The sequence below is a fragment of the Hermetia illucens genome, chromosome 1 (genome assembly GCF_905115235.1).
Source record: "Hermetia illucens chromosome 1, iHerIll2.2.curated.20191125, whole genome shotgun sequence".
Classification (NCBI taxonomy): Eukaryota; Metazoa; Arthropoda; class Insecta; order Diptera; family Stratiomyidae; genus Hermetia; species Hermetia illucens.
The window spans coordinates 33,766,107-33,794,059 of NC_051849.1; the positions used below are offsets into that span (position 1 = coordinate 33,766,107).

Consider the following 27,953-nt stretch of genomic DNA (forward strand, 5'->3'; position numbering starts at 1 on the left):
GCCTCGGAATATTTCAAGCATTGATATGTTAGTCCTACGCTTTTTGCGCGTGTCGCTGCTAATCGAGGAGTTGAGGAGTCACACCATGGTTACCAGGTTATTCCCACCTTCCGCCGAAGGTTCCTCTTCCTTTAGAAATAACGGAATATATCCAGATTCTAATTCATTTTGAAGTTAGAGGCAATCACTCGTTAGGTTCCCACTTGACATATAGATACTAAACAGCTAATATTCTAATTTTAATTATTTAATCATAATTCGGGCTATCCTTATTGGCGGTTCATATTGTTCATTTTCTTATTTTGCTGAAAGTATTTCCTTAAATAATCGGCATTAGTCCGTGTAATGCTATTGCGTGCTAGTTGCTTTTCCGAATTTGCGGATTAATAATGCAGAGCTATATGCATGGCGAAAATAAGCAGACAATAATTTTCCACCTCCAATTATGTTACCCTTTCATGTCATCCCTGTTTACTCTTTGGGTCAGGAATTTCTGCTTCACATATCAGACTTGAATTAAAGTATACTATTTGCTTTCCGTGGGAAAAATCACAGTTTTATTGACAAAATTATTTCTAAATTGAGGAGCCAGGTACTTTGGACTATTTTCTTTCTAAGGGAATCCTTTTTGGAGCCGATATATAAGGGACTGTATTTACGTTTAAAGTTTTCAATATCAATGGAACAGTAAGGATGTACATTCTTGTTGGGATTTGGCTCTTGGTTACATCAACTCCATTGGTTTCTAGTAGTCTTGACTATGTTTCACCTATTAAAGCCTTCGCTAAGCTTCTGAATTTTCCTCTGAAAATTTCTGTGTTGGTTTGCTGGAATTATGGTAAGAATGCAGGATTTAATAGTGAAGTTTAATATTTTAAAATAATTATAAATAAGGCGTCTCGTGCAGCTGCTTTCTGATGTTCGGTATAAGCTTTTTTATTAGTCGGGATTAATACCATTCCGTAACTTACAAAAGAGTCTTCAATGTTAAGTCAAATCAAAAACGGTTGCAATTTCATCGTGTTTGGTTTTTTATTTATCATAGAGTCCTCAAAATGGGAAAATTAGAAAAAATTATGAATACTTGAAAAATAAACGCTTTCTAATGAGTTGCTTCTAAATGGTCCTCCATCTAAGTGCTAGCCACTTCTACCAACGCTTAACTTTGATGTTTGAAAAAGCAGGATTTCATTTCATATACCTGGCGCTGTTTCAAGGTTTTCCATTCTTACAAAAATACTTCGGGTATGTTTTCGGGCATCTATAATAGTGTGATTAGTATTTCCTTTGATGACTTAGAGTGAGTTCAGTTTATTTAAAAAAACATAACCCTTACCTCCTGTAACTTTGCACTAAACTTTTCATCATTGTTTCATATATTGTGACTGTATGAGTCTTTTTTCAATCAATTTCAATTTATTTATTTAGTGACTTACAACTAGACCCACGATTATTTATGGCTAGCTTAAATAATAGGTAATTATACTTACACAACGGGTGACTATTACATAGTTTGGCCAACTCGACCTTCTCTGTAATCTACTTTATTGTGTATATACATCGATCTTGACAATTTTTTTTGAAAAAACTTTAACATTTACAAACAAAAATGCGCCCGCACTAAAGGCGCGAGAAGGTTGAAAATTTTACTTTATTAACTTAGTTAAATATATCTTATCCTAACTTATTCTAACATAAGTTAGCTTAGCCTAACATACAATAAATACTTAACTATAATATTTCTTAACTAATATTTACAATCAGCACATTACAATTTCCTGTGCTTAATCTCAATCTACCCCTACCAGGCCAGGAGTATCAAAAAGGGTGAGGATTTTTGGTTTTAGTGTTGAACTCACGATTTGACAATACCTTAAGTATGTGACCAATGAGGTGGTTTTACTCTGTTGGTTAAATGCCGAACTAGTGGGTTAGGGTGGTCGTCCGTTCTTTCGAAGATTTTTTCCAATAGATTGAGAACGTATTCTCGAAGTGTTTTACCGACGTTTTTGGTTTTCGAATTGTATGACAAGAATTCGGCGTTCGAATGCCTCACATTTTGCCATGACATTGTTGGAGCATGTGATCCAAGTTGGTGCTCCGTAGCAGATAATGGGTCTTATTAGAGGCTTACACAGAGTCAGTTTGGTTTTGATGCTGAAACCTACTGTCTTGCGAAGAAGATAGTAGATAACATTAACTGCATCGCGTGTTTTGCTGATAGCGAGCTGAAGGTGAGGTTTGAATTTGAGGAGTTCATGCAGTATTACTCCCAAGTATTTGATCGAGCTAGATCTGCTCACTGTAGTGTTCCCGATTCTCATTTTTAAGCGTTTAGTTTTCCTGTGGATGCCACTGTCGGGGATCAGAACGTCAGCCGTGAAGGTATTATAAAAAGTTGACCCAGAGACGGATCCTTGCGGTACTCCCGACATTACCGGGAAGAGATCGGAGAATTCATTCCCCACGCTGACAAAAAAGTGCCTATCTTCAAAGAAACTTAACAAAATTCTAATTGTCGGGACTGGGAATTCGTTGTCTATTATTATAGTTTGTACAGAAGTTCCTTTACCCACACGAAGTCGAAGGCCTTTCCTAAATCTAACCCACATGCTACTGTCAGTTTGTTATTGACGTTAAGTCTTGAGACGACTGCGTAGTGGAGATTGCTCAATGCGTGCTAGGTTCCCTGTTTAGAGCGGAATCCGAACTGGTGGTCAGGGATAATGTTGTTTGTTGAGATTACAATGCTGGAACAGCCCAATTTTCTATACTTTCTCAAACAGTTTGCTTAGGTTAGATAACAAGAAATGGGCCTAAAATTGTTTGGCTCGTTGGAGGTGCCTTTTTTCGGATCACAATAATTTTTGCAACCTTCCACGTAGATGGGAAGTTGCCATTATTAATGCAGATGTTGAAAACTGCTAACATAAATTTCAGGAAGGCTCTGGGAAGGTTCTTGATTACAAAATTCGGGATTTCGTCAGGTCTTTTACTGATTGAAACTCAGCTCAATTCCCCTCCGCCTCAAAATAAGCCCGGTTATATCGTCGATTGTTGATTCAATTATCGAGGCCTTTGTCTCTGAGAACTCCAATAAGTTTACTAAATTCACCATAACGAAAACTTCAGTAAAGTCATCGGACTCGCAACACTTTCTGAGTTTACCTCAACTCACCGATTTAACTAAAAACCCTGCGCGTAGCTACCGAAATTCGCCAACCATCAGTGGTTCTTATTACTACGCCGCGGCGGAAGAGATCAACAGGTTTTCTATAATGACTTCCTCAAATTGATAGTCTTTTCTGACTAAAAGGGCAGCGCCCGTGTTGTTGTCGTTCCGGAAAATATCATATTATACCTAGCGGAATGTACGCTATGCCTGCTATTTAGTTTAGTTTCCGAAATGCAGGAGAAGTCTACTTTCAAACGATCAATCAATCCTTGGGGAGTGGCACGTTGGGCGTGTGAGAGAGAAGTTCATGATTAGTTTGATAGCAGCAAACTGTATGAGTCAAGTCTCATTTATTTTACTTAGGTAATTCATTGTTGTTGGGACATGTGGGACAATGCTTACGGAGCTCTAGCAGCGATATGCACAACTCATAGATTTCCACGAATGAAATACCGCCATCACTTTCTGAAGGTAATTGAGGAGTTATTCCCTAAGAAAGGAATTCGTTCCGACTATTTGCAGAGGTCTGTGATGTGCGAGTATGAAAAAATACAGTCGACTATTACGTTAAATATACCTAAAAAATTCAGGAAGTACGTGATGAACTCGTAACATCTTCGTCTAGAAGCCAACCCTCTAAGACATTCTGATATAAGAAAACACCAACCTTGACTTACAATAACCATCTCCATAACTAACTTTCTAAAATTGCGGTAAACTCAACACTTAAAAGGAGAACAGATAAATATCCTCAAGATTTAGCACAACTGGCAATTGCAATAATATCCTTTCACAAAACAAAGTTTCTTCTAAAGAAGAAAGAGTTCCTGCTAACCAGAACAACCGTGCTCCTTCCTGCCTATATTATAATTGCTTGTTGAGCACCTACGCAGTTCATATCGATTTTTAAAAGGAATAAAAATTAGCTCCATCTGAATAGCTGCCGGTTTAACCTTGTAGATGAGTATAGCTTAATAACAACAGCTTGATAGTCGTTCAAGTCGCATGGTCAAGCATGTCATCTACAGAAAATCGACGTCTTGCCCGGCAATAAACGCAAGATCCCTATAATAGTTTGACTGCCATACGGAAGGATATCGACTCGGTATAACAATACGAACTTGTTGATAGGATAGACAATACCCTTCACTTTTCTGCTAGATAATCCTTAACTTTTCAGAAAGAGCCAATCCCAAGTAAAAGGTTGGCATTGGTTGCTTTCTCTTTACATTAATTCAGCAAGAACTCTACGAGGTTTTGTTCTCTCCTTTTTCTTACTATTTTCCGCAAATATCTCAAAATCTGTCCCTACAGCCAATCTAATCAAAAGCCTAAAAAATGTCATTTACACTAGTGTAAGGATCAAAGACTGCGGTGACAGTTGCCTGAATTCATATTTAGACAAGCACTACCGATATTCTACCAAGTGGAAGCTGACTTTCAACCGTCAAAGAGACCAAACAATTGTACTCAAAATAAAAGGAACAAGTCGGGAAACGGGAAGCTTGACGCTTCAGGTATAAAAGGAGAAGCGATGAGTGCATGGCAGCTCCGTGTGCACATAGTTAAAAAATTCCATTGCCCTCTATTTCTTAGAAAGAGATTTAAATAAATCATTTGATGGAAAGCCCTGTATTGAAAACGGTTAATTTCATACGCTTCGCGGAGCTTAATATTATTGGCAAATGTGAAGAACTTAACCTACAACAGACACATACAAGTTAGGAAACCGGAAGCTGGATGCTTCAGGTATGAAAAGTTTCGTGTATTTCTTTTATAAAGACATTTGAGTGTGCATTTGCCCCATTAGTTACGTAGCACGTAATATATGCATATATTCTGTGAGAATATCCACATTCAGCATTGAATTGGCAAAGAAACGACAAATTTGACCTATTATAACTTTGTTAATAATGGTGCGATTTCCACCAAACTTGGTAGGATCATGTTTTATGCATTGTTACATTGTTTCGTACCAGAATGAATGGGTTTTGCTGTTAACTCCTAAAATTTCTAGTAATATACTATTATTAGTTTTATTTAAACAGGTATCGGTATGGAGGATATTTTGGAGCCTAGGCACTATATAATGGTAGCTTCCTGATTTTTTTCAGATTTTTGAGTTGGGTAGTTTCTGAGAATGGGTCCGTTAAAGAAATTATCACTTTTAACCCCCCGCACTCCTGACCTTTCCAATAAATGTAAAAACTAGCATCGGCTTCGGAAAGTACTAATCGAGACTTTTCATTTGATATCCCACATGACTATACTTGATGAAAAAAAAATGCACACCCTCCTTTTGCATGTATGGGGTAATGCGTATTAAATTCGACATAGAATTATGTACCTCTCTGTATGCGTGAGCGTTCACAGTTCGCATCTTGCCACCAAATTGGGTATGAATCGCTAAAACCATCTCTGAGAAAAATTCGTGTGACGGACAGACAGACAGAAAACCGATTTTAATAAGGGCTGGGGAGAAGTAGATTCTTCAGGAATGGGATTTTAGTATTTCACTGGAATGTCAATTATTCTCATTAATGATGACGACAGCATCTTATTTGCATGGCTTAGGTTGCAGTAAATTCGCACAAAATTGATAAGTTTGAGCTGCTATGACTCAGACACTAATAGCCGGATTTTTATGAAACTTAACATGCGTATCACTATACTGTCCTCTATAGCTGTCCAGTACTCCTAGAATGAACTTAAGGGGGGTTTTTCAATCAATTTCTAGAAGCTGGTAATATACTATTAGTATATTTATTTGAGCAGATATCGGAATGGGACAGGTAAGCGCACCTTCCTGATTTTTTTCGGATTTTTGGGTTGGGCAGCATCCGAAAATAAGTCCTGTCACACTTTAAGTGTGCACATTTTGACTCCTTGCTCGCGCACTTTGCAATTCGCGTCAAAACTAACAAAGTAACACTTGAGACCTTACACTTGATACCCCACATGATTATATTATATTCGATGAAAAAAATTTTAACATCCCCCTTTTACATGTATGGGAAGCCTGGGAACTGCACGTAAATTTATGTCACTCACTGTATGCGTGGAATTTCATATTTTCCATATTCCTTCCAAATTTCGTTCGGATCCATTTAGCGGTTTTGGAGACAGTGACAGACAGACAGACAGTTCCACCATCTCATCTCCGATCTTTATCCCGATCCACCTTCAAATAATGTAGGTAATGTGGCCATAACGACCATCCGGGTTGATTTTCGGTAAATATCAGGAAAGAGCTAGCCCAAACACTTAAAGTAAAGAGGGGAAGTTGATTGATTGGCTTCGCTAGCATCTAAGCGCTGGTCTCAGACAGACTTTGGTACGTGTCTGTGCCAGCCAGGTCCTGGAATATGGTGGAGGAGGAATTGAACCTTCCTCTAATGTCATTTATGAAGTTCGTACGTCCGCCGTTACGTTGGAACCGCAACAGAACCTGCAATCTTAAAAAAGGTTATATTGCGCGTAATTACGCAAACTATGCGTGACTGAAAATTAGACAATAAAAAAATACTAGCACGATTCGAACCGGAAAACTCGTAGCCTTTTTGACGCTATCAAAGAGTGAAAATCCACGACCGATCGCATCCTCGTCTGATGCCTGTTCGCATCCTCGTCTGATGCCTGTTCGCCCTCAGGTGAAAATCAGGCGTGGTCTTTAGGGTTTTCTCACTAATTTATGTCCTTATAGTGGCAAATAGACCCTTTTTTTTCATGCGGCACTCATACCAAATATTCCCTACCTTCCCTTTTCTTTTTCGGGATGAATTATATCAAGCTCAAAGAGCGACAAGCAAAGTCGATGGTAGTCGAAATCCTTCTATTTGAAAAGGAGGAGGTGGAGGAAGAAACTGTCTAAAGTACCAAAAACGTAATCGTGGGGCTCGGAAAACGCTCCCGCCGTTCAGAACGCCGCATGTTCAGTAAACCCCGCCATCATGAGAACTTCTTGTATTTCGCGCGGTTTGTCCATTAAGCTATTTTTTATGCTCAGGCGAATAGCACTATAGAAAAAAATTTTGGATACGAGTGAATTGAAGTAATTAAGTTTCTGATAAGTAATGCAGTAGAATTTTCAAAATTGCGCACACTTTCCTCAGCCTTTTCCGTTCTATTTTCACAAAAGCTATCCGGTGTTCACCTCTTCCTTCTATTTTGGTATTCCAACGGCTCGAATCGCTGTTCTTTATTATTTGTGATTGGAAATTCAAAGAATTCGCTATAGACTCCAACACCCAACTTAACCTCTCCAATTTTTACTAAATGTAATACAAGACCTGCCGAAATGTTGACCCTTCATGGTCAGCAACTTAGGAATAAAACACCAACCGAGACGGCGCATCAGTTGTTCTCCTCTAGAAATATTGGTTTTCTTTCAATGCATTTGACCAGCAGAGCAATGACCAACAGGCACCTATGTACTAGGAAAGTGCAATCAATGCACGTCTCACGTTTCGTAACCTCGTTCATATAAACGTTTTTTATATTGCTAGAGGGGAAATGTTTAGCAAAAGTACATGTAATTGCACAATGGCATAGGCAGGTAAAGAGCATGGACATGTTCATTATAATACGAAGAGGATCAAGTGGGGAGTGGTAGAATTATGAAATAATATTTCGGATTGCGGGAGTTTCCAAACTTCGTTGACTTGAGATAAACATTTTCAAATTAAATTTCAAATTAAAATTACATCACACACAGTAAGTTAATTGACTTTTAATCCATATCCATTATCCATACTTTAATATTGGTTTGAGCCGACTTGTCAAGCGCGCTTCATGGTTCAAGCCAAAATTTATACAACACTAGCCAAGGTTATCGTTTGTCTTTATCTCAAAATAACTTCACTTTAATTCAAATCTAATTTGTTTTTGGTTGACTAAATGGTGGCCTCCGTTTATAAGGCTCGAAATAATTCTTTGTTTTTTGTTTTTTTTTACAGATGCAAGATATAAGTTTGTTGCACAATTTCAACAAGGTTCAGAAAGCTATCTACTTTCAATAAAGTCGGATTCTATCGAAAATATCCCTGTGGTGAAAGATGAGGAGAGACATCTAATAATAGTAGATTTGAATTGCTCCGGCACAGCTCTATTATTGGAGCAGGTATAACAATCCACTTTCTTAATTTGAAATTAACATGAAAATTAACAAGACCTTGCTATATTAATCAAACAGGTTGATCCCAGATTATATAATCGATTCAAATGGACAGTTTTAAGCCACATAGGAGGATCAGCTGCAGAGTATTTGACACAGCTGCCTCTACTGATAAATAGTGAAGTCTATAGTATGACAGAACATAATGGCGTATTTTATATAAAAGAAGGTAAATTTTGATCTGACATAGAAATAATAATAGCCGGCAGCACAACAATCGATCAGGGCCTTGAAGTATGTTAGAGGAAAAGGATGAAGGTGAGTCCCCCGCGCCTAAAGACGGGATAAATTGTACCAACTGGGTTGGGTAGGGTCTACAACCCTACACGGAAAACTGACGTTACGAAGCCAAAGAAGGAGCCTCGACCAGGATAGAATTTACAACGACGAACCCGGCAACGACAACGAAGTAGCGATTAACGCATAATCTTATAGAATATACGCCCCCTGTACAGACCGAATGCTGTTGAGCAGCTAGCCTGTTCCAATATAAGGCTGATGTAACAGAGATGCGTTGGACAGGGACCGGTTTCCACCACTACACCGTATATAATAGCGGCCATCCAGTAAACCATGTGCTCGGAGTAGGTTTCTTAGTCAGGCAAAAAATAAAACTGGATTAAAAAAAAAACAAAAAATGACTGACGGTTTCGTCCAGGGAAGAGGCAGCTCATCAGACGCTGCCTCACCTCCTGGGAGCAGCGTGACCGAAAGTGCCAACAGGTGGAAAAACGCTCCCTTTTATCATCGCAAAAAGACGACAAGGTTGGGAATTATATTGGATTAAAACGCCAGTTGTTTTAGTCTAAGCTAGACTAAAGCTGGGTAGTTGTTTAGGATATGCGGGATCCTAAGTCCACATCCACATGATGGTGGACCGGACCTCCTCATTTGGTCCGGTACACCATCATGTGGATCTAGGACAGTAAATCAACGCCTGACAGTTGGCAACGAGGCATTATCTGTCCCATACATAAAAGGGAGGTATCACGCAGTGCAGCAATTATAGAGGTATCACGTTGCTGAATACCATCTATAAGGTATTCTTCGCTATTTTGATAGGCCGTATAGCCCAGAATATTATTGGCCCATGCCATAGAGGCTTCATTCCAGTCAAATCAGCAACATTAATGAAGGCAGAACGAAGTACATGGTGGCGACGTCAGCAACAAAAACCAGCGAACAACATCGAATCGCACTGGTCAAACGAAACAATAAAGATAGAAGACTACCACTTTGAGACCGTTAATAATTTCTCCTAAAAATGACAACCGATAACAGTTATGGCGATGGAACCCGCATACGGTTGTTGGCTGCCAACAAAGCCTGTTTCAGTTTTGAAGAACTGTTTCGTTCAAAACGTCTCACCATAGGGTCAAAGCACTTATTGTACAAGACTATGATCTTGCCAGACCTTAAGTATTTCTCGGAGACCTTCTTAGCAAGAAAAATTTCGAATTCTTTGCCGCGTTCGAGAGAAGAATTTTTTACCCCCGCTTAAGTCGTATGGATGAGGATGATCTTGCCCTAAAAGTCAATAAGGGCAATATCTATGGTAGAAAAAGAAGACTAGCAGACTCTGCGTGAGGTGGAGCGACGGCATATGTCAGGACGCCAGACAGCTTTTAGGGATATCGAATTGGTGGACCTCGGCACAAAACCGGGGTGTCTGGTGTTCCTTATTAAGACAGATCTAGACCGGATACCGGTCGTTGTGCCGATGATGATGCTGAAATTAACACTAATTGGCTCATTCACAGCTCGCGATACAAATCCCACTGCCATCAATGAGGAGATTCGGATTGCGAACTTTCGACCGACAGCCTTCTGCTGTAACCCCTGAGCTATCCGGACCTGATCTAGAGAAGCTATTATTTTCTCGCTGATTTCGGGATCCAGTCGTCTATTTCTTCTATGCGAGTTCGTTTCCGCATTGAATAGAGAAATAACTTGGAACAGAGGATTTTTCTGTTCTTTTTTCAATTTTTCAAAATCTAAGTGTGTTTAACCAAATTTTATTAACTCATGATTTCAGTTTACAGGAAAGGTCCTAATTCTGATATAATTTTTGAGCCGGTTGCCTCATTTAGTAACGGTTCTATAGTAGACGAAAGGATTTCCGATTCTATTGTACATCGGAGAAAAAACCTTGAGCGTGAAGTTCTCCGTGCCTCCATGGTTGTAACGAACAAAGATACACTGAACCATTTACACGACTACAGGTGAACATACTATAGATAGAAGTTATCTTTTCGAAACATCTTTTTAAAAAATCTATTGCCTCAATATAACGCAAAACAATCTGTAACTTTATCACAGGGATAAGCATGTGGATACCATAACTAAAGTAAACTATTTACTCACGAATTACCTTATGGAATACCTCAACGCCTCTGTCAATTATAAAATCGTAAGTCAATGGGGTTACAAGGACAACAAGACTGGAAAGTGGAGTGGAATGATAGGTGACCTGGTGGAGAATCGATCGGATATTGGAGCTACTGGTTTGTTTGTTACTTCAGATCGAATTCAATATATTGAGTACATAGCAATGCCATCAGCAACGCGCTCGAAATTTGTATTTCATTCTCCGAAATTATCATACACTAACGATGTATTCCTTCTGCCGTTCAATAAGGTGAATATTGTCCGGAAATTAAGTTTTTAGAAAGATAGTAAGCAATTCTTGTAACGATAATTTTTTTTTTCCTTTTCCAGTTTGTCTGGTACTGTTTAGTTGCGCTGTTTTTACTTTCTGTTCTAGCTTTGGTCGGTACGGTATTCGCTGAAACACAGCTTTTGGATATCCAAGATGTAAGTAATATCTCCACTTTTTCATTCCAGATATGAGGGGAATCCAAAAGGGGGAAATTGACCTGACTGGACAGTGAGTCCTAGGGGGTTTTGCGTGAGTACCTGTCATGGAGACTTAATCCCACGGTCTTCTTAAGACACGGATTGATTTTGTGACCACAATCAGAGCTCCGCTGCGACAAAGAACAACGGTACCAGTCTACACCAAGTGCATGGCTCAGTATTCATACTGGTGGATGCAAGACCTACCGAAATTTCTACCAAACTAAGGAGTACGGCACCCGTGTTGAAACGAAACACCACGCTGAGACCCACCCCCACTGGGGTGGCCAACCGCAAACAACCGAGCTGAACGCACATACAACAGGAATTCTCCTGAAGTATGTGAGTCCAGGGGCTATCCCGGTTCCCATGGTACCAGTATACACCTGGTAAGGTTTCGTGAATAATTGCCACTTCAGATGAGTCCCCGTGCAGACTCGGGTCTGATTAGGCCTTTGGAGCATTCACCTACTGCATCACGGCCGACAAGCCAATGCGATACAGAGTCTCCCGGTGCCACCACTATGAAGGTTCTCCTCGACCACTTGGTTTTGGTTTGGCCGACAGGGTTGCCGCCCCGTCTTCCTCACCGCCACCTATGAGCACCGACCTGACTGCACGATGGGTATCATGGCGTTTATGGTCAAAGACTGCATTACGAACAGAGTGGTTTGGGCCGGAGCGTTGTCATGATGAAGAACCAGTAGCCCATCGGCTAAAGATTTGCCCTTTTCTCCCACAATTTTTTCAAAATTTCCAGGTACAATATAATTCGTGGTTGATAGTTTGTCTCGGGAGAATGAGCTCCGCGTGTATAGCATCTCTTCAATCGAAGAAAAAAATGAACTTTGTCTTGATGTTTGATTTCCTTTGGCAAGCTTTTTTGGAACGTGGGAAGCGAGCTATTTTCCACGGGCATGATTGCTGCTTTGTTTCTGGGTCGTATCCGTATGATTCATTACCACATTACATCCATGATTCATCACCACTAATCATCATAGAAAAACTCCAGGGTCTTCTTTAAGCTGATTTTGAAGCTCAAAACATGCCTGAAGTCGATGTTTCCTTTGGATGTCTGCGAGAAATCCGCATCCGCAATCCTTCTCATGCGCAAATCTTCGGATCAAATCCTCTAAATTGAACTCCAGACATTTTATACAGTTGATCAATGGTTCGGCAATGGTCTTCACGACAAGGACATTGATTTTGTCGACTTTTTCGTCACTCTTGACGATGAGGGCGTCCTGAACGGAGTTGGTCTTTAACCGACATTCTTCCACTTTTAAAACGTCAAAACCACTTGAAGATTCAGGTTTTACTTAGGACATCCTTATAAGCGGTCTTAAGGACTAAAATCCAATAAGCTAAATTTCACAGCCGCGTGTTCCTTTCGACAATCTGGCATCACACTTTCTGCACTTTCTACGGGCGAATCAATGCATTCACAGCGGTACAACTTGGCACGCTGGCTCAGCTGGCATGACCGTAACGGACACTTGGTCGAACAATGGATTCTCCCATTTTTCTTCATGTAGCTCCAGGACGGTACATTTTTCAGCCATTCTGGGATGGCGTGGTTCATTCTGTAAAATACTCCTGAATGAATTTCTCGCCTTTGTCAATGTGGTACTTATCCATATTGCCACTGTCTCTTTCCAATCAACAGGGAATGTATACGAACACAAAACAATTTTGTGTAAAACGTCACCTTATTAAATTCGATTCAATACCTGTCTGTTCGTCTGCCTAACTATCTGCTTGTTGTGCACAGTTTATTGGCGAGAATAGGTAGTGTAATGACTTAGTTGAATGCTGTAAGACGGTTTTTGCGGCGTCATCTCTGCCACTAAAAGACTCTGTTCTGAAGCCGCTCAATACTGCGGTAATCTCACGTCCCAAATCCTCAGAGCCAATAGCGTCGCTTTTTAGGGTTCTATTTGTAAAATCGGTTTAAAGTCTGTCTGTACGTCTGCCAGTCTGTCTGTTTTCTTTGTAGAGTTTGAAAGCATCGAAAAGTGGGACTAAAACCTAACTCACTAAAACCACCTCTCCTCACTCACTACCCCCCACGGAACTATCTAGAGACATTGTATCGTGGGGGGGATAAGCCGGGAGGTCCTCTTACGGTGAGAATTATTCCCTCTCTGCTGCTTTTTCGTAAGCGCTCTAACCATCGAAGCTCCTCCTGAATACAGCTTATTGTGCAACTAACTGCATTTCACACTTCTTGGGATTCTAGTATTTGCGTCTCCACTTTATAGGGTCTTATCAAGAGAAGTTGACGTTGTTCCCTCTCATTTGCAAATCTCGAACACACGAAGAGTATGTGCTCTAGTGCCTCGTATTCTCATATTCTCTCTCTGGAAAGCTGCGTTCGTTCGGAACGCGCTCAGATGATATACTGAAGATAATTTTATCCTATATGCCATTAAGGGACATTAAGGGCTTTTGTCCAATCTGGTGCTGCGTAGAATAAAATTGATGAACACACTCTGGCTAGCAGGAGTCTCCTCGGGGGTTGGGGCCTCTGACCTTGCTTTCTCGCCCAAGTGCTCCTTGAAGGTCAGTCGATGATCTAACATAACGCCGAGGTGTTTGATGAAAGGCTTGGACTATATCATATCCTGTTCCATGCACACGAAACCGTAGAATTTCTTTCAGTTTTCGACTGCTGATCAGTGCAGTCTCTGTTTTGTGTTCCGCCAACTCTAATCCAGGTGATACCTACCAATCCTTGTTTAGACTACGTGATGCCCCAGGTGTATATCTACTACAACAATTGCGATGTCGTCTGCATAGTCGATAAGGGTAGCTTGTCGCGGGAATTTGATGCGTAGCACACGTTCATACATCATGTTCCAGAGCAATGAACCCAGCACAGATCGTTCAGGTACTCGGCTGGGTCTACGTTGGTGTCATAGAGGAGCTTTTATCCAAGGAATAATTCCTGATGATTAGTTGAATACACATGGGCATATTCAGTTGGATTGATTGCTCAGAATTTCATTGGTGCGAAACTATTCTTAAATATGTCAGTGAACATTTCCGCCTCAAACATCTTTGAACCCCACTGCTTTGTCCAGCATGACTTTATGGTCTCCAACTACTACCAATTGTGTCTGGAGGGGGTTTCTTCGTTTTACATGCTTTTTTGGCTCCGCAGTTGTCCAACCATTTCCTAACATTTTCCATTCCACCTTAATATAGCGGTGAACATTATGCTTTGGTCCGACGAATTTGCAGAGCGTGTTCAGTTTGTTTAATTCAGACAATTTTTCATCCTGAGTACTTTTTGCTAGCACTGCATAAACTTTCTCGTCGTTGGCATGTACCGCTTATTCCTTGCTGGGTCCGATGCAACTTTAGCCACTGTCATCCATCTGTCTTCACGGTTCTGGGTGAAGAGGAGCCCGACAATTAACAAGAATGGCCTCAATATCCTCTTTGTCCTTCAATATTAATGGTATTTTGTTTTTCAGCCATATTTTTGTTCAGGAATTTGGTCAGTCGCAAGGCTGTGGTTCACGGACCGCAACCAAGACAGTCGCCAGCTTTTCGTCTCCCGCTGCCCCTCTGCTCCATAGGAGGTCCTATTTTCCTTTTTCTGCAGTCGTCCCTTCCTCTCTTAGTAGAGTAGACATTCACCCAAAGATCCGTAGGTTTTCAGCAATAGTTCCCCCCGCACGTCTTCTGATCTAGTTGGATTAACTTACGTATTTCCCCTAGTTTAGGGCGTGCTACTTCCTCTAAATCGCGGTTTACCCATCTCGGGGGATTGTAAAAAAGTGGCGTGTTGGATTCCGAAACCCACAGCAAACGTTCATTTCAGCCGACCGGTCACAAGCTTATTCGGGTCGTCATACCGCCTATGCGGCAAGGAACATGGACGCCCCACTGGCACGTGCGGGTCCGCTTACAAGGCGATGCAGATGGTTACTGCACCAGCTTGCGTCAGTAACTGGTGCGTGGGTGCCTGGGACGCAGTTACTGCTTTACATACCAACGACTTTCGGTTTTTTGTTTTGGGTATCCTTCCCATTGCCATTTCTGTCCACAGGTGGGTGTTTTCCCCACCTACCCGGCACCACCAAATGGGTACAAGTGCAGTTTGCACACCGTCGCGAATGTCCTTATCTGTCTGTCACATGCACTTTTGTCAGAAAAGGCTGCAGCAATTGATTCGAAATTTGGTGAGAAGGTGGGAACTGTGAACGCGCATACATACAGTAAATTACATACATCTTTCTACATTGAGTTTAAGGGGGGGTTTTCATTCATACGAGCATTTAGCTTAACAACGTCAGGGCTTGGCTTAACAACGTCAGGGACGCCATACCTGTAGCAGAAGGAGCACCGCTCCATTAAACAAATCATTCAGCCTCGTGGCACAGGATTTTCCGAGCTGCAGCTACGAGGGTGAATAGCATCCACCTCAGCCTTCATTCATGGCTCCTCCAAGAATCCATTGTCAGTGTCGTGAGTTGCGAAGTGGGGGGGTTCAGTTGAGGTGCTTAGAAAAATTTACAATCATCCTTCACGGACCTTCTGCCGTGAAAAGTCGCCAAGAAATTGAAACTGCCGGGGCTTTAGCATATTATTATAGTTCTTAGATCTGTGGAGTACAGAGTTGCGGATAAGGAATTCTTCCATGAAATTACTAGGCAAAAACCGTACAGTTGGCATGACCTAGTGTGTGATATTAATAGAGAGTCATGGTGCCTCGTCCAAAACGTAAATCTAATCGATCTTGCTGTTCCAAGCAACATCTAAGATGGGAGAAATGGCGCAGGGAGTTTTTGCCCTCTATTCGAACCAACAGCAAAGGACCTCGAAACAACCGATCTTGCCCATAAAAGATAAAAAAGCACCGGGACCGAACGATATCCTCAACGAAGTGCTGAAAACTGTATTAAGATATAAGCTGGGTTTCTCGCTCAGCACGGTTAACGTATGTTCAACAGTCGGTATTTACGCTGTCCCGTGCTGGAAGATGGCGACGTTCGCGGATAAATTAAGGTAGAGGAGACTCTCGAGAAGCTTATTAAGTCAAGATTGGCTAATGTGATTCATACATACTGTGGAAGACCTGTCGCTAAAATAGAGTGATTTTGGAGGGGTACTGCCAACAATGATAAAGGGATTGCAGTTATGAAAGTGGTCCGAGCTGAAGTGTGCAGTTCACACGAATGGTGCTCATTGCGTTGGACGTAAAGAGCGCACTAATTCTGCGTAGGCCGACATGACTGAATCTTTGACAAATTGTTTTCACAATCCCGGTTACCTTTTGTGAATATTGACAGATTACTTAAGGAACTGCGCTCTAATCTACGCGGAAAATGAAGATTACATTGGTGGTGAGTGCTTCACATGGTGGCTTGCCGCAAATCCAAATGGCCAACGAATTGCACTTGGACAATAGTTGTCATACATTCGATCGAATAGGTTCACCCTTCACTGGGAAGGGTGAGTTCTGTATAAATCTTGTTCAGAGAGAAGATTTCTTCAATTCTATTTTATACGAATTGGTGAGATTATGCTCGGGGAACTAGAGTGGTGGTTGACGATACCCTTCATATTTAGGGCGGTTTGGTACTTTCGGGTACCATAATTGAGGCCATGCTATAAATTGAGGTCACGTGGAGGCGGGTGGCGTACAGCATACCAACTCCAAGGCATTCCTAAGATGAAAGGATGCAGATGGATAGGAGAGATGGCAGGGTATCTGACGTTAGGAAGGTTAATCTTGAATTACAAGTTTAGTTTCAGAAACGAACACAGTATTATAAAACTAGATTACATCCAACCGGACTTAGAAATGCCATTTTATTCTTCCCCTGCTTATTGTTGTAATTATGTAAGTTGTGAAAAGGGGGCAATCCACGACGCTTTCTGCGCTATTTACATCAACCCGTACAAGGTGTCTGGGGAACAATGCCCGCACAATGCGGTCCATCTGGTCGGTGCTCAATATGCAGGGCTTCCGCAGAGTCCCGATTTTCCGAGTGACAAGCTTATAGCCAAGTTCCCACGGGTCATCATTCACCTCATTAACAAGATTTTGCCAGCCGCGAGCTTTGCTTTTATTTATAGCGCTGCGGAGTCTCCTTTTTGCTGATCTATATTGTGCCTTTATGGCACATGCCTCCTCGTTGGCGTACAAACGTTGTGCCAAACGGCGGAGCTTATGGCACTCCTTTCGTAGGTCGGCAATTTCTGCCGTCCACCAGTACATAAAAGGCTTGTCGCGCCTGGGGCCTCTCCGGGGCATGGAAGCCTCATACGCCGTCGTTATCAGATTCATCACTGAATTTACGACGGTGTCAGCTGCGACACCAGCACCCCCCGGAGTGCCCCAAGTGCGGAGTGCGATACCATCAGTTGCAAAGTTTTCTCAAGCTTCTCGAAGTTTTTGAAGTTTTTACTTTGGACCAAAGCTTGGCCAGAGCTAAACGACTTCAAGTGGACGACCGAACTTAGGACCTTAGGACTATGTCAATCACAGAAAGGATTCCCTATTTAAGTAAAATATAAGGTCTTCCAATATTGTAGCTCATTGGGATTCATACCGACTTTCATAATAATGTCCCATTAATAAAGTTTTTTTTTTTTTTTAAACTTGGAATTAAATTTAAACTTGAATAAAGGTGTTACTATTTCCAGTTCAATTCAGATGCTTCAGTCCTGAAGCCGTCTTTCTATGACACTTTCATCTTGGTTTTAGCGGCAACATGTCAACAAGGCTCAGCGGTAGCACCGAAAAGTTTTACAGCTCGAGTTGTAATGATAGTAACTTATATAACTTTGATGTTTCTCTATACAAGGTATTTAACAGAGAATGATTTTCTTTTTCTATAAATATGTTTTATTCTTTCAGCTATTCAGCGAACATAACGGCATTACTTCAATCTCCATCGACCAAAATCCAAACTTTAGAGGACTTACTGAACTCCAGATTAAAATTTGGTGCTGATGACACTGTTTTCAATCGATACTATTTTACGGTAATAACGTATTTTGTTTTCAAAAGATATTATCTCTACTTTGATCAAATGTTTGTTTATATGAGTAGAGGTAATTGGAATGACCCACAGCGGGTTATGATTGCTGCATAGACTAGGCAGGTCCTTCTGCTGGTTCATGATATTTGGAACTCGCTTATTGCTAACAAGTACTTAGAGGCCTTTTCGTGTCTGAAGGCCAAATTTGTGGTGAAAGAAGCAACGTCGGTCCCATAATCTCGATACAAAAAAATTCTGGTTTTCCTTCTGCTCCTTTGTTGTGGGATTTTCCATCTGATAAGCGTCTGTGTTTGCAGTTGTGTCAAAAGTGAAGGGAAAGAGTTCAAGCATATAGAATGAGTCTGTTTGGCAATCGCAGGAAATCATTGCTTTAGTTAACTTAAAAACTGAAAATGTTCCTAGTCCCCCTTCCCTTATCCCCTTCCCTTATCTTATAGAGGTTATTCCCGACATAGGCGTTATCATAGGTTAATATATTTTTCCGCTTGATTGTTCACCAAGAGTAAAATGTGTTGCAATACCTCGAATTTCAGGTACGTGATCAAACATTGCAAACCATAATTAAAAATCCCAATTCGTTGTCAACGAAAGTGGGATCCCCATTTTTTAGATAACAACCCCTAGCATCTATAGTCCCGCGCTATATATAAAGCCACGTTCTACTCAGTTCGTTATCAGTCTAGTGAAAGACAACTGCTAGAATACAGATCCAGCTTCAGCTTTTTCTTCAACCCAAAGCTTTGATCTTTAACTAAAGCCAAAATGCGTTCCGTTCTCGTCTTGGGTTTAATTGTGGCCGCTTTTGCTGTCTACACCTCAGCACAACCCTATCAGTTACAATACGAGGAAGATGGTCTCGATCAGGCAGTGGAACTTCCTATTGAAGAAGAACAACTTCCGAGTCAGGTGGTGGAGCAGCATTACCGTGCGAAACGTGCAACCTGTGATCTCTTGAGTCCCTTCAAAGTGGGTCATGCCGCCTGCGCACTTCATTGTATTGCTTTGGGACGTCGTGGAGGCTGGTGCGATGGTCGAGCCGTTTGTAATTGCAGACGTTAATCTAAAGTGCTTCTATTATTAATATAACACCAATTTGTTATTTATTCATCCAAATTTTATTAGTAGTTGTTATTTTGGTTAAAAAAATTTATTTTGGAAAATAAATTATTATTTCTTTTTTGAATTGAGATCGTTGTGTACTGCTATATCCTCATTGGTACCAAGGTAACGAGACTGCAGAAGATGTTTAACGCATGATGATTGATGTGAAATCATAAGTGGGAAACATCTGGTTTGTTATCTGTGAAGTAGCGAACACAGTTTCTCCATGAAAAAATCAAAAGACTATCGGCTTTTTAGGAAGCTGGACCTTCAGGCTTCACAATTCTATAATGCTGGGTGTGCTCTGCTGCTTCTGCTGGAGTTTTTTGTACGTTATTATTATATTCGCAATTGTCAGTTTACGTCTTGTTGAGAACTGGAAATTCAAGCTGTCCATCAGGAGTTGAAAATTAATTCCAGGGAAATTTGGCTCACATCATGTCGGGGAAAGTCTAAAGCCGTTCGTTTGTTCTGCTCTTCAGTTAGGTTAAGTTTGAAGTGCCTCGCCCCACAGTATGATCTAAATGTCTCCTTTGTGTGAATAAATATTTATTAAGAGGATGGAGGTTGGTACAATGGCTTTATCAACAAAGCTGGGTTTCTCCTGAGCACTCTGGTTCTAATATGGTGAAATATGATAGTCAAAATGATCTCGAACAACTTGTCCAAAAATGGAGTGATCGCCTCATGGAACACAGATTGAATCTGAATAAAACTGAGTTTTTGACGACCGATCTAAATGAAACAGGCATAATCACTCCCAGCGGCAGTGACCTGCGCAGAACTGAACAATTTAAATATCTCGGGTCAATGTTATCAGCCAATGGAGAACTGCGTTATGAAATTGCTTCATGCATTAACGCAACCTTGATGAAGTGGTGTTTCACAACTGGTGCTTTTTGTGATCGACGTTTCAACGAACGTCTCAAATCTAAAATTTACCTCAATGTCGTCTGTCCTGTCGCTCTCTATGTTTCTGAGTGACAATGAATGGCGTCTTGCCGTTATCGAGACGAAGATGTTGCGTTGAACTAATGGCGTGACACGCTTTGATCACATCCGAAATTCGGATATCCGCAATCGATGGACGGACGGTTGCACCGATCAAGAGAGGCGTCTTCGATGGTATGCTCACGTAATTCGCGCTAACGAGAATTTACTTGCCAAGATTGGTCTGAACATCGAAGTCGATGGTAAGTGACCAAAAGGCCGACGGAAAAAAAGGGGGCTTGATTCGCTGGATGGGGATATAAAAGCCCCAGGATTGTATCCAGATCATGCATTTGATAAAATAAAATGGCGAAATCGATCTCAACGAGCCGACCTCGCTTGTGAACGGGACAAAAGCTGAAGAAAAAGAAGAAGATAATTTTCTTTTTATTTACATTAGTGGATTTCAAAGTGTGAGTCGTGGGTGGAATAGCCTGTTGATGAATATCAGGGGGCAATTTGTACCTGAAGCCCATTCGGAATGATACATGGTACTGACTAAACTTTGTAAATCTGATCACCCTTCGGAAGGGAGAAGTAGGGGGAGTAATGTAGATCAGTGCCCTCTCATGAAGGGGATGATCGAATTTCTGTGGAGCCCGTGGATGTGTCTTCCTTTACCTTTCAAGAGTTAGAGGAGAAACTTAGTTACAGCTTAGTCAGCTGAAAGCTGGCGTGGGTTTCGAATCGAAGAACCCGCCTAACAGCTAAGGAACACTTCACTTACAGTAATAATACTGTAATCTTGAACAACATTGGAGATCGAAAAATGGCCGCGGAATGCGTTCTCGCCTGGATGGTCACTCGGGCGTGTTGTGGATGGTGCCAGTCTAGTCTTCCGTCGTGGAAAGACTTTATCAAAGGACAGAATTCGAATTTCGACAAGTTTAGACAAAAACACTGCGCCTTATGTCTTCAGGAAATAATGTCTGCAGCTGAACATAAACCTTTCTGAAAATAATAACAAACCTTTCCACGCAACAATATATGAAGTAGGTTAAAACTTGCTTTTTTCCTGTTCGCTGGTGTTATTTATTGGCTGATATTTCGGGAACCACTTGTTCCCTTCATCGGTGCTAAGAAGTCTGCTAAGTTGGCAGCTACCTCTAAGCGAATCGTTAATGGTTTGCTGAAATGTGTCTCAGCTCCATCCAGAACGTTTCGAGAAGTTCGCACCCCTCTTACACTCTACTGCGTCATGTGTTCATGGGGCGTTCATCTTCGGGCATCAAGGAATAATGAATCCATTACATAATCATAACCGTTGGCGCAACAATCCATATTGGATCAGGGCCTTGAAGTGTGTTAGAGCACTTCATTCAAGACCGAAACGGTACTCATTCACAGCTGAGTCGACTGGTATCCAACGTCAAATCATGATACAAATCCCACTGCCACCAGTGAGATTTGAACTGCGACAACAACAGCCTTGTGCTCTAACCACTCAGCTCTCTCGACACGTCATAACATTACATAACTTAGCCAGAAATGGGGTAGTCGCTCTTTCCTAAGGTCACTTCAGCCTTTCCGTCAACACCTATATGAGTATTTGGCCCGTGCGCCGACGAACTTCTTCTAGGCTACAAAACATTTCTTATATGACTGCCCCCAATTCGTTCAGGTTGTTCTCGTTGCGAAGAAAATTGGGCTCGACCCGCGGAGAGACAGGATGGTAAGTGATTCTTTGAACTAACAATTTCCTTTCACCTTCTTCCCTGTCGAAGGCTCCCTAAGCCAGAAGAGTTAAGGGCTAGTCCGAAGTGACGAACGGGTCCAGACTAACTCTTTGATGACAGGGGGTGATTAGTTGGCAGTCCGACTGTGCACCGTAGCGGGAGTCCAACACTATATGGGTAAATGCATTCACCAACCTTTGTTACAAAACAAAAAAGATGAATTTAGGCCACGAGTTGATTTTTGGAATATGCATTCCTACCTCGACAACGGTGTCGCACGCTCCCTAGAGTTTTTTTTAACTTAACCAAGGGTTCCAACGGACTTCCCTCCCTCCTTTAGCACTGTTATACTTTTCTCCGTGCAGCCTGGCGGCAGTAATCGAGAATTTGGTGTTTGCAACATTTGCTGCCCCTTCGTGCATTAGCAATGCAAAAATGCATTAACACTGGTAATGATACCATCCACTCTAACTGGGGTAGATCAGCACCAACAATTTAGTCTGATGCGTTCATTGATAGTGATGATGTACACCAGTTGGAGGGGGTGGCATCATTACCAGTGTTAATGTATTTTTGCATTGCCAATGCATCAAGGGGCATCAAATCCCCTGCTACCGTCTGTAACAAAGCCGCTTCCATTATATTCAAATTTATCGTTTTCGATGTATAATCAGTTAATTTAGACCGAAGGAATGCGATGTCCTGTCAGACTGGGAACGTTGGTTTTGTTGGTGTTTATTTTCAGTCAAACACTGCTTGCCTCCTTCTCCATATCCAGAGCAATTTAGACAAGGTCCATGACTCAATGAAAATAGCATATCCAAGGTGTTTAAAGAAAAATGTCTTGGTCTTTTGGAACACTTACCCTCTTCTGAACCAGGCAACATTATAAACGTCACCGATAGCAAGAAGAAATGATATCGATGACAAGATATACTTGTGGTTTGGACTGGGCGCAGAATGTAACGAATTGTACTATCGACATGTTCTACATTCTAAACCGGAATCTTGTAGTCTGAAACCGGTTCCTAATGAGGGCCGAGGTAATTCAACAGCGAATGCGCGCTTACTGCCGCCAGGCTGCACGGAGGAAAGTATAACAGTGCTAAAGGAAGGAGGGATGTACTTTGGAACTTTTGTTCATCTTGAAGAAATCAAACGCTATAGGTAGCGCGCGACACCGTTGTTGAGTTAGGAATGCATATTCTAAGAACCAACTCGTGGCCTAAATTCATATTTTCTCTTGTGAGAACGGTAGGTGAATGCATTTACCCATAGAGTGTTGGACTCCGACTACGGTACACCGTCGGACTACCAACTAATCACCCCCTGTCATAAAAGAGCTATCCTGGAACCGTTTGCCACTTCGGGCTATCCCTTTTCTCTTCTGTCTTAGGGAGCCTTCGACAGGGAAGGGGGTGAAAGGGAATTGTCAGTTCAAAGAATCGCTTGCCATCCGGTCCCTCAATCGGTTGAACTCAATCTTTTTCGCAATGAGAACAAGCTGAATATAGTGCACTCCTCGCCTCTGCCTGTTTGCGCTCCACAGCAGCTCTCTGACAACATTGTTTCGAAAGGGCTCCCCTGTGTCTGTAAGTAAGTTGCTGACAAGAGAAAAAGGTATGATCGGCGTAGCCCACTCCTCCATTGCAGAATGCGCAATCGGGGCGTGCCTTCCCAATATTGTCCAGCTGTGCCGCGCAGTCCATCTTTCTATTGACTCATTTTGCCACTAATCACTAATTTAGAATTTGTTGCCGTTCTTCAGAAGCAGCTACCTCCGTTGCCTTCTCGGCTGCACTTGTAGATGGTTTTATGCTCTTTAGTAAGGAGGACAATACACTCCTACGATCACCATCACCCCCGGTTCCGAAGAAGTGCGATATGCAGATGCCATCCGCAAAGCTCCCTGTCTCTGCACTTGGGCAAGCCGCTCATAATACGCCTCATTGCCAAGCGCATCAGCCTACACTTTCACACGGCATTTGCCGCTGCTTCCTTGATTTGCTTGAAGAAACTCCTCTCCGAATCGAGCGTTAACCCAAGGTACTTACTTTATAATCAACTCGTCGAATGATATGGGACGCAGGGTCGGGATGCTCTTCTCGGTCAAGATGACTGCTTCCGTTTTTTTTCCAGCGCAAGGCTTATACCATAAGCAGTCATCAGTCCGCTTACTTGTTGCATCAATATGCCAGGTCTGTCTTATGGCTATTAAACAGTGCGTCCAGAAATAAGTATCGCAACATTATCTGCATAACCAACCATGGCATGTCTTAGTGGACTATCGTTACAAAGGTTCCAGGGGTTCGGCCATAGGATGGATTACATGATATCCATCCTTATTTGGTCCTCTGGCGTCTCATAGAACAGAAGGCGCCTCTTATAGAGGCCCTTAATATCCGCAAGAAACAGCTTACCACGTGGAATGTATTTTCTAGTGTGCCTGCCATACCTGTATATATTACACAATTGAAGGCATATTTGACACCAAGCGTTACGAGTTGCATTACTCTGTGCACTAGCTCAATAACAGCATTCCATGTGCCTCCTCCTGCTCTAAAACCGAACCAATACGCACTGTTGCCATCAACCTGTACGAGATATTTAGAGAATAATGACTGCACAGTGCGGTCCATTTTGCGGCTGACAAGTGTATAACCGATCCCCCGCGGATCCTATTTACCTCGTCGATTAGGTCCTGCCCGCGAGGTCTACATTTGTTTATCTTACTACGGAATTTCTTTTTAGCTGATTTTTGCTCTGCCATTGTGGTGTATGCCTCCTCCCGAGCGACATTCTTATCGTAGGTCGGCAATTTCCGCCATCCATCAATGCATAGAAGGCTCGTGGAGACTGGCTGCCCTCTGGAGTATGAAAGCTCCGCAAGTCATCGTAACCAGGTTCACCACTGAACTTACAGCAGTATCAGCTGCAACGCTAACATCCTGCAAAGCGCCCTCCAGCTTGATTCTGTCTGCTCGAAGAACTTCAACAAATCTTACGTAAATACAGAACCCAAGTAAAACTACCAAGCAGCATCAAGCTTAAAAAATATTACGAGCGAGTAAAAAACTCAAAATAATAATAATTTAAATAATTTAATCGCTAAAAACATCGCGAGATTACACTTAGATAAACAAAACCATCCCCTCCTCCATCTCGCATCCAGTCTGCAGCGGTACCCGATAAGTCAAGATGCCATGAAGCTGAGTCCTTGTTCCGACACTGTCCCCTGATTAGCAGTAGATTAGCTTTCATCTCAGCAGTGAACTACGGTAGCAACTCGTGAGCGGTTGCAATCGGGTGCATAGTAATTTAAAGGGTGCGGATCACGTTAATTGCATCCTACCCCTTTCAAGTGCCGATCTAAAGACTGGCAACCACCTGGAGTCGGCAGTGTGTGCAACGCTCTCATCAGATGTGCCGGGATCCTTGCAAAAAACACTATTCTCATTTTCGTCTTCTTCACTTTGTGATCTACCTATCCAGTGTCTAGTCCTCCTATCTCCGGCAGGTTGTAGATATGTGGCCCTAGTCTAAACATCTGTAAACATGGTGGGGGCTATCCGCATTCGTACCCTACATACCACCCATTCAATTTCGATTTTACCGTTGTTAAGGAGTTTTTTTCACGTATTGCTCAGTAACTTCTACCACAGCAAGTTTTTGGTCTCAAGAATTCGCTGAGGTGATACTTATCTGGGCATTGATTAATCTGGACATTCAAGTTTAATGGCCTCTTTTACTTAGACCTTTTCTGTGAGAAAATCAAGATCTCGCATTTCGATGGAACACATAGGTTCTAGGCTAGAAACCAGAGCCTTCTCTCCCAGACGGCCGTTAGCCACCTGACAGAATCCACTCTATTTAGCTGTCTTCAGGTCTAATTCAACGGGGACTCCACCATTCTTCGTTTTCCGTATGGAAGACACTTCTGTTCCATTGTCTTGATGGGCTTGATTTTAACGCGAATCTCGCTGAGAACTTTCACAAGTGTCTTACTCTGACTTTGGGCAGACGATTTTCAGACGGTGTGGTGGTTTGTTTCCTTCTTTGTCTTTTAAGGAGCTCTGGGAACTATTTGGATAAAGTCTTCTTCAGACGCGACTCCTTTTTGTTTCTTCTCTAGTTTGCTTTGCAACGGATTGTCTGGGATTCATATGGCGCTTTGGGCCTTTTTTTGAAGAGGAACACTGCATGTTACTGAAAGCGGCCGTCCCCGTAGTTGTTTTGTTTTGTAAGACTTCCACTTTATTTGGCATGCATATCCCGATTTTTCGTCGAGTGTTTCAGCTGTCTCTTTGGCTGGGTGTTCCAGCAAGCTCAATCAACTCTCGAATTCTTACGTAGAAAATGTTCAAAATCTGTCGTACCTAAACCATTTGTCGACCTGCTTAATGTGATATTCCATTCTGTAGCCATTAGCAGGTGATTAGGGAAAACAGGTGATGGAAAATTTGCTGACGCCGTCATCGGGATAGAGGCATCAGACTCACCTCTTCTCTCGGGAGCAGTCTGAATGAAAGCGACTATGAAAACATTAATTCAAAAGCCCATATTGAGTATGAATTATATCATTTGAAACACCGTCGGTTTGGGGTTTTTGAGCCTTGGCAGCAGCTTTCCTATTTGAGGATAGAGTGGTGCGAAGTCTAGGTGATGACGGACAGCATTAATTTGGCAGAGCAACCTACTCAATTTTCCTTAATATGGTATATTCGGAAACAAAAGTACCTGTAACCGCTTTTGGTCATATTTTACCGGAGAGCAGAGGTGAAGCAACTTCTGCTCTGACGACGAAACCCTCAACACATTTTTGACAAGGTTGGGTATTCGTCTAATATGATTGGTCCGCACACTAGAAGGAAGCAGTACGCTGATCTTCAAAATTAGTGTGCCATCAAGTAGATGGGAGACTCAGAACCACCCTATTCACATACAAAAGAAACTGATCAATAGGTGATGGAATGCCGTTTTTTCCACCTTCGCGCCGGTTGGCTTAAGCTTTATTATTGTTCAGTCAAAGCAAACAAGGTGGGCTGCGAGAGCTTTTCCCTTTGGTTGTTTTTTCCAATAAGGTCCCGCTTGCCAATAGTTTCGACTCAAATATTTCCATCAACGAAGTCCATAGATGGCAAGCAGTCCACTTATCCTTGGCGTCATCAGGATGGCTGTTCGTTCAATTTTGCACACTCTGGATCGTCGCGTCTTCGCCCGTCCATGAACCTCTAAGCGCATTTCAGTAGCTCTGTTTAGATTCGAGCTATTCACTCTCTCTAGGAAGCGTCTCGATCCTGGATTCCAATTCTTTCTAATATATTTTCATTTCAGCACGCTACAGAACCAGTTCGCCATAAGATCTATGAACAAAAAATCCTGCAAAAGGACGGTTCCGAGAATTTTCTACCACTTGACGAAGGTGTTAACAGGATTCGCCATGGTTTATTTGCTTTCCATATGGAGCTCGGTGTTGGCTACAAAATAATGGGAGAAACTTATCTGGAACACGAGAAATGCGGATTACAGGAAATTCAGTATCTTCAAGTGATTGATCCTTGGTATGCAATCCAGAAGAACTCATCGTATAAGGAATTCCTAAAGACGGGGTATTTCTAAGATTCTGGTAATATAGGTATAGTTGGCATGATTGACTTTAATCATTTCAGGATGATGCTTCTCCGTGAATATGGACTTCAGGATCGCGAGAATAGTCGGCTTTATACGAAGAAACCACGGTGTACTGGTGGTGGGGGTAAATTCGTAACCGCAAGCCTGGTGGACATCCGATCGGCTTTGATAATTCTTGCCTATGGTTATTTGGTGTCTATAGTTTTGTTGTCGGTGGAGAGATTTGTTTCCATTTATATAAGGAAGAATCCGGAGAAGAAAAAGTTGGGGAATTAATGAATTTACAACCTGCTGAAGTTTGAGATTGAGGACGAGATTTAGTTGCCATTGTC

General features: G+C 42.0%; 2 protein-coding genes across 4 annotated transcripts; both read left to right on the forward strand.

Moving 5' to 3' along the window:
- The first annotated feature begins 688 nt into the window (after positions 1 to 688).
- LOC119653973 (ionotropic receptor 75a-like) lies at positions 689 to 27,929 on the forward strand. Of its 3 annotated transcripts, XM_038059135.1 has the most exons (10): positions 689 to 838; positions 8,131 to 8,294; positions 8,367 to 8,517; positions 10,384 to 10,570; positions 10,668 to 10,986; positions 11,067 to 11,162; positions 17,865 to 18,025; positions 18,079 to 18,205; positions 27,325 to 27,599; positions 27,660 to 27,929. In XM_038059135.1, exons 1-10 carry the CDS (start codon positions 694 to 696, stop codon positions 27,895 to 27,897), a joined length of 1,863 nt encoding a protein of 620 aa, XP_037915063.1. In that variant the 5' UTR covers positions 689 to 693; the 3' UTR covers positions 27,898 to 27,929. The 3 variants fall into 3 exon arrangements, with proteins under 3 accessions (XP_037915063.1, XP_037915066.1, XP_037915065.1); XM_038059138.1 differs by lacking the exons at positions 27,325 to 27,599; positions 27,660 to 27,929 and adding an exon at positions 18,757 to 18,883; XM_038059137.1 differs by lacking the exons at positions 17,865 to 18,025; positions 18,079 to 18,205.
- On the forward strand, positions 18,879 to 19,306 carry LOC119654016 (defensin-like). Its single transcript, XM_038059181.1, has one exon. The coding sequence runs from the start codon at positions 18,986 to 18,988 to the stop codon at positions 19,280 to 19,282; it is 297 nt and encodes a 98-aa protein (XP_037915109.1). The 5' UTR covers positions 18,879 to 18,985; the 3' UTR covers positions 19,283 to 19,306.
- Positions 27,930 to 27,953: the final 24 nt, after the last annotated feature.

Excerpts from the sequence above, each read along its gene's own strand:
- LOC119653973 (XM_038059135.1), top strand. The coding sequence starts at position 694 with ATGTACATTCTTGTTGGGATTTGGCTCTTGGTTACATCAACTCCATTG. Across the intron at positions 8,518-10,383 it reads CGTATTTTATATAAAAGAAG|TTTACAGGAAAGGTCCTAAT; the intron begins GTAAATTTTGAT and ends TCATGATTTCAG. Across the intron at positions 27,600-27,659 it reads AAGGAATTCCTAAAGACGGG|GATGATGCTTCTCCGTGAAT; the intron begins GTATTTCTAAGA and ends TAATCATTTCAG.
- LOC119654016 (XM_038059181.1), top strand. The coding sequence starts at position 18,986 with ATGCGTTCCGTTCTCGTCTTGGGTTTAATTGTGGCCGCTTTTGCTGTC.